The 6,358-nt window shown below is 33.7% G+C and overlaps 2 protein-coding genes across 5 annotated transcripts in view; both read left to right on the top strand.

The window, feature by feature from the left end:
- Positions 1-6,358, top strand: part of LOC131008955 (uncharacterized) — a 984,029-nt gene that overhangs the window by 197,872 nt on the left and 779,799 nt on the right. The window lies entirely within an intron of this gene.
- LOC131009019 (pre-mRNA-splicing factor 38-like) lies at positions 1,321-5,377 on the top strand. Of its 3 annotated transcripts, none has more exons than XM_057936205.1 (6): positions 1,321-1,725; positions 2,229-2,350; positions 2,467-2,557; positions 3,176-3,305; positions 3,394-3,464; positions 4,115-4,723. In XM_057936205.1, exons 1-6 carry the CDS (start codon positions 1,571-1,573, stop codon positions 4,326-4,328), a joined length of 783 nt encoding a protein of 260 aa, XP_057792188.1. In that variant the 5' UTR covers positions 1,321-1,570; the 3' UTR covers positions 4,329-4,723. The 3 variants fall into 3 exon arrangements, with proteins under 3 accessions (XP_057792188.1, XP_057792189.1, XP_057792190.1); XM_057936206.1 differs by lacking the exon at positions 4,115-4,723 and adding an exon at positions 4,816-5,377 and having other exon boundaries at positions 1,334-1,725; XM_057936207.1 differs by lacking the exon at positions 4,115-4,723 and adding an exon at positions 4,773-4,833 and having other exon boundaries at positions 1,334-1,725.

Here is a 6,358-nt window from a genome sequence, read left to right as displayed (position 1 = left end):
TTTTCTTATATATATTTGTGGTAGCACTACAATCATTTATATCATTCACAAAAATTAAAATTTGTAGTTGCAATCTCATACTCTTTATACTAGTGTGTAAACCCATCAAATTTAAATGGGTACTATTTAATGTTATAATTTATATATAAAAAAATGTATAAATTATTTTATAATATATTTATAAATTATGGAGATTATTCATTAAAAAAAAGTGTTAACATCCCCTATCAAACTATTATAATAAAAAAGATTTACATAATGTAAAACCAAAATAGAAAAATTTCTTAAAAATGACTTCCATCCATCATTTTTGTTCGACCTATTTTACCTGCAAGAAATCCATAAATATGAACAATATTGTTAAAATTTAATAATAAAGTTATTTCAATAATAATCATAGAAAGCTGATTAAATCTCTGTAGCATTGCATAAAAAATAAAATAAAAAATGATATTCAAAATTACCTCACAGTTTATCGAAAATTTAATTGTACACCACGTTAGTAGTTATGTTGTGCGTCTGTCCTTCCGCAACACATATTAAAATGAGTCAATATATCTATTGGGTTCCGGGGGGAGAATACACCAATAGGCTACTTTTCGAATTGAAAACTGAAATCAGTTTCTAAACTAGAACTGAAGGGAACAGTGAAGATAAGATCAGTTGAAAGATAGGTTAAGGTTGTGACTGAAAATGAATCAGTCGGGTAACTTCAGTTTGTGAAATTGGTCAACAAACTTCAGTTCAAATAGAGCTCAATCTTTCAGTTTTTGAAATAAGAAAAATGTTATAAATTTTACTGACTATCCGAATATTTGTCAGATAGACTGATAACACTCGAGCGGAAGCGATTTAAGAAAAGAGCCTTGAGTGAGTAAGATTATCAGTTTTAAAGTTTAATCCTTTAAGTTATCAGTTTCAGTATCAGTTTTTGTAAGTGCACAGATAAGAAAATAAATACTGAAAGCAGTAAATGACACATAGATTTTTATGTGGTTCGGAAATAAATTTCTACGTCCACGATCAGTCAAGCACACTGACAATCACTCTGCTTGTGCTTCCGGGTGCACAAACCTTAGACTAAAAAAAACTTCTTTTCATTGCCAGGTACTAAACAATGTAGAGTCCAGACAGTTGTCTTGAGCTCTCATGAAATAGATAATTTTCAAAAAATGGGAATTAATTAATTTTCGTGGACATTCCAAAATGACAAATAAAAATTACTAGTATTTGTTGGGAAGGGAGGGAATAGTATCTATTTTGTGTAATAATATTAATTTTAACTTTTAAATACTTGTTATAAAATTGCTTTAGAGCGAAATAAATTACAAAACCATTGAGTTCCGGCATTATATATAGAGTAAAAGAGCCCTCTGAAATTGGGAATTAGGTTTTCGGCCAAAATCTCCGATTGTCAGCTACATTTTTCTTTTTCACGGCGAATCGAACAGACCCCCTCGCTAAAAGCATAAGAGGTACAAACCCCCAAAATCTGGTGGAGAAGATTTTGCGCACGAAAATCTACCAAAATACTTACTGGAAGGAGCAATGCTTCGGGCTGACGGCGGAGATGCTCGTCGACAAGGCCATGGAGCTCGACCACCTCGGCGGGACTCATGGTGGCACCCGGAAACCCACCCCTTTTATGTGCCTTGTTATGAAGATGCTCCAGATTCAGCCCGACAAGGAAATCGTCGTCGAGTTCATAAAAAATCCTGAGTACAAGTAATGTCTTCTATTTGATGTTCGATTCTTCTCTTCCTCTTGTATTCTAGTGTACGTGTGTAACATTTTTATGAATATCTAATTTCTAATTTCTTTCAGTTCAGTGAATAGCTGCGTGTCTAGTTTGATTTAGATTTATCGCGTTCAAATTTGTTAGTGCTGAGTGTCTTACGGATTTCTTATCTTGAGGCCTTAGTTCATGGATGTGAAAAAATGCGTGATAGATTTTGGTCGAAGTTCGGACTGAAGGAATTAATCTCTGGTTGGATTTAACTATTGATTTTTAGTAATGTGCTATGGATTACATGAATTGCAATTGATGAAATAGCATGAACTTCAAATTCTAAGAAAGTCTTCACTTAGTTGTTTCCATCTCACGCCTGACTAGTCTCTTTTCTTCTGGTTCTTTATTGAATAAAATCGTTTGTTCCTTAATGCTTTTAATATACCGCACGTTCTGTTTCCCCAATCTTACAACTAGTTTCTCGTGGTCTTTGATTTAGATATGTCCGTGTGCTTGGAGCTTTTTATTTGCGTTTAACGGGAATGGACGTTGATGTTTACCGTTACTTGGAACCTTTATACAATGATTACCGAAAGCTGAGGCTCAAGCTAAATGATGGAAGTGAGATTATCTAATCCTTATTTTGAGTATTTGAAATTTATTCGTGAATGTTTCAAAATTCTTTAACTACCAATTCTTCCTTTCCGTTATAATTTTTTTTGGCTTGATTTTTACAGAATTCACATTGACGCATGTTGACGAGTACATTGATGAGCTATTGACAAAAGATTACTCATGTGATATTGCACTACCACGAATCAAAAAAAGGTACCTGAAAGGCAATGTGGGCAGGGTTCTGATGGTGTTTATGTGTTCCTTTATTTTAGCTTTCTTTTGATATCTTCGCCTTTATATGATAAAATGTTGTCGGGTGGACCTCTTTGCTCCTTACTGTTAAGTTTGTAGGTGATACCTCCAGCTAATTTAGAATCTCACTAGTCGATTTTCTCTCTTTTAACTTTTTTCTGTAATTTTGTAGAACTATTGAATAGAACTTAATCTTTGGTCTAAACCTGTTAGTTGCTATGAATGGTGAGCGTGGTTCTCCAAAGGTGGAACGGGAAACTTGAGAATATAATACAGTTCATATTATCTAATGATTATTGAGATAATAATGTTTAATGAACATATTGTAATGCTCTATTTTTCGATTTAAAGTTTTTAATCAGCTATTATATGAACTGGTTGAATTGTTATTCTATTAATTCATACCTACCTCTGCAGATGTTTTATTTATTTGAGCATATGAGTTCTGGCTAGTGGCTACTGATTCAGAAAAATAACTATCTCATGTTTGATAGCTCTCATTTTCTCATTGGTTGTTTCTCTTGTTTGATGGTATGTCTTGTAGTTATTTTGTTTGAAGTCCTGAATATCTGCTTGCAGATGGACGCTTGAAGGAATTGGTTCTCTTGAGCCTCGAAGAAGTGCTCTTGAAGATGATTTTGAAGAAGAAGAGGAAAAAGAGGAAGATGACCAACTTGCAGATGGATTAGATTCTACTGTCAATGACAAGGTCAATACTCTATGCATATCATTTAACTTTAATTTGTTTGAATTTTCTTGTTTGGAAACCTTCTCATATTAGTTTATTTTTACAACAGGATTACTACCGGGCACGAAGTCCAACTAGGGAAAAAGATCGAGACAGGAAACGTGACAGTCACAGAAACAGGTATGTGCTGTTCCATGTGCTTCTTTTGTACATTCATTTGACAAACTGTTGCTTCTTTTCATATGATTTTTTGGGTGTTTTTCGTAAGCTGGGACAGATCTTGTTTGATTTGTTGTGGAGCGGAATTGTTTTCTTAATTCAATTAGCTAAAATTTAGGTTTTAATTTACAACTAATGGATTTATTCTGCTCGACTGCTGTTAAACATCTGTTGACACGGTCAACAGCAGCACTTGAAATGTAAATGCCTTTTTTATTGTTACAATTAGCCTCTTCTCTATAATATTTATTTCATGAGCCATTTAAGCTCTCATCAATTTGTATCAGAAGTATTTCCAGCAGGCAGTAGTACAGATAAACTAGTTTATTTACCTTTCAAGTTCCAAATATTGCTTGTCATCAGCATTTTATTTTGGTGGGCTGAGTGTACTCACATCCATTTTTGCAACTATAGTGAAGCAAGAAAGTTGGCTTTCTGTGGTATTCTTGAATTTCTTCTTTATTTTTTGTGGGAGTTGGATGCTGTTGTTAGAATCATGAATGTACTTGATCGTACATATCACATTATTGTGATTGCCTGACCACCATGGCATTTCAAGCCTTTGGTGGCTTATAACAGCATCCTAGATTAAAACATTGCGATCCTGCCAGGTTTCTCTGCACTGGCAGTGTGCAGCTGAGAAGTATGATGGATCGTACAATTGTACTCTGTAAAACAAACAGTAAAAGTATTCAGTGTAATTTTTTCCCTTTGCTTTTCTTGTTGCACTCCATCTCCAGTTGTATTGCTGCTGTACTTGTAAAATTTGGAGGTTGTGACAGTGCAAAGAACTTGCTTGTGTGTATTTTTTTGTTATCCAATTGATCGTTGATGCAATATAATTTCCTACTATATGGGTCTGAAGCATGTCATCGTAGCATTGTTCTTCTGCATTGGTTTTAAGGAAATGCTTCTCTATTGCTCAATTTCTTCAAGAAATCTACATAAGAGGATCAACCATTTACTTCAACTATTTTTCAAATGTTGAATAATTCTATGATTTAGAGTACAAATTGTCTCTAGGATTGAAGCCTCTGAGGATGTAAAAACTGCCAGTTTTACCATTCAATACTGGGTGTCATTTAGATGGATGAATAGTAGGTCTGCTTCTCAATTTGTACTTTCAAATATTTTGAATGTATTGATGATGCTTTCAAGCCTTCAAGTTTAAATTAGAAGAGTGGAAATCTACTAAAAAGTCTAAAACCATAGATTGATTAGATGGGAAAATATTCACAAAAATACATGGAAAAATTAATTAATCTTCAGGCAGGAGTATTCCTTGTTTATCATAGTGAAGAACACCTGACAGATTCAAGGCTCTGCACTTTTCTCCCATGAGTATCCTCTTCTTGCAGAGCTCCATCGCCTCGTCGTTGGCCGTCGTCTTCGTCTTCGTCTTCATCTTGAGCCTGAGCTTCACCCTCGCAACCTTCCTCAAGCTGGTCTTCCACTTCCTAGTGAGGACAGCTGAGGCAAACGCGATGGGGTGTCGCTGGCACGGGTGAGTCTTGCTCAATGCACCACCACCATCGTCGAACTGCTTCCGCTGATCATCAGCAGCGGCGGCAGCAGCAGCAGCGACGCCGAATCCAAACGGCATGTTTCGTGATCGGACGATGCCGGCAGTGCCACAGGCAGTGGACAAGATGGCACCAATCTTGTTTGAGAGAAGGGTTCGTTTCTTGCTGCCTCCATCATTTATTTGCTGCATGCTGTTGCCTCTCTTGTGCAAGATTTTAGGAAAAAAGAGATTGCTTTTGAAATGCACAAGAGATTTTTAAGAGTGAAAGTTGGGTTGTGGATGGTGAAGTGGGGAAGTGGGATGTTGATAGATTGCCTATTCTTCGGCTAATTTGTTATAGATTCTTCTACTTCCATTTTTCCCATTAATTTTCTTTTTTCGAATTTGTTTATTACAATTTGCCTTGGCTTCTAATTAAGATTTGAATTATTTTCCAGATAAGCCTTATCTCCTACCTGATAATTAAGATTTGCAATTTTAACCCAAACGAGCATGAGCAATAACGTTTGTAGATAAATACTAGTAATTACTTTTATATCTTACCTTATATAATCAATTGCAACTTATTGTAGATATTGGTTATAAGGAAGGGTATAAAGTTTATTTAGTGTTTATTGGGAAATAATTCAAAAGTTTCCTAGGTCTTGTGTGATCAGTTCAATTTTTTATTATTATTATGCTTAACTATTATAAATGACGGAGATATATCAACAAAGAAAATGAAAAAAGTGAAAGAGACGGAGAGACTTAGAAATATATATATAAAAAAACCTTTAAATGTACTCAATTTGTGTATCGGAAATATCATTAATACCAAATTTTTCTAAATTTGGAGGTTTTTTAAAGTGAAATCGGAATTTTGATACATTTTTTTAGAAAACTTTGAAAGTTAACGACGTAAATTACAATTAACCATAATAATAAAATAATTAAGTTTGAATTTTTCGTATAACAAAATATAGAGGAATCAAAGAAAGTATTAGTATACATAAACTAATAAAAAAAACTATAGCCAGTTCTCACTATAAATACTTCAAAAATTAAAATAAAAGAAATTTTGGAATAACACTAATTGTCAACAATTACTAACATTAAAGGTTGATTTAAACCTAAAAATATTTTAAGAGCTTATTTGATCTCATTGCCATGGGCTTTGCCTATAAATACATGATTTGTTATATAGTAACTTGTATAGGAATTACCAAATTATACTCAAATTTTGATTTTTAACTAACCCTATTTCTTCATCAATTAATAAATAAATTATGAATTTTTTGGAATTAGATCCAAATTAAAAAATTTGAAAATTATGACATTGTTTCTAATTTGA

The sequence above is a fragment of the Salvia miltiorrhiza genome, chromosome 2, assembly GCF_028751815.1.
Source record: "Salvia miltiorrhiza cultivar Shanhuang (shh) chromosome 2, IMPLAD_Smil_shh, whole genome shotgun sequence".
Lineage (NCBI taxonomy): Eukaryota > Viridiplantae > Streptophyta > Magnoliopsida > Lamiales > Lamiaceae > Salvia > Salvia miltiorrhiza.
The sequence above is the reverse complement of the archived record's forward strand: the minus strand, read 5'-3'. Positions and strand labels throughout refer to the sequence as shown.

Bases quoted from the DNA above. Each gene is read 5' to 3' on its own strand.
- LOC131009019 (XM_057936205.1), top strand. From the start codon at position 1,571: ATGCTCGTCGACAAGGCCATGGAGCTCGACCACCTCGGCGGGACTCAT. The intron at 1,726-2,228 runs GTAATGTCTTCT...TCTTTGATTTAG, and splicing joins ATAAAAAATCCTGAGTACAA to ATATGTCCGTGTGCTTGGAG. The intron at 2,351-2,466 runs GTGAGATTATCT...TGATTTTTACAG, and splicing joins GCTCAAGCTAAATGATGGAA to AATTCACATTGACGCATGTT.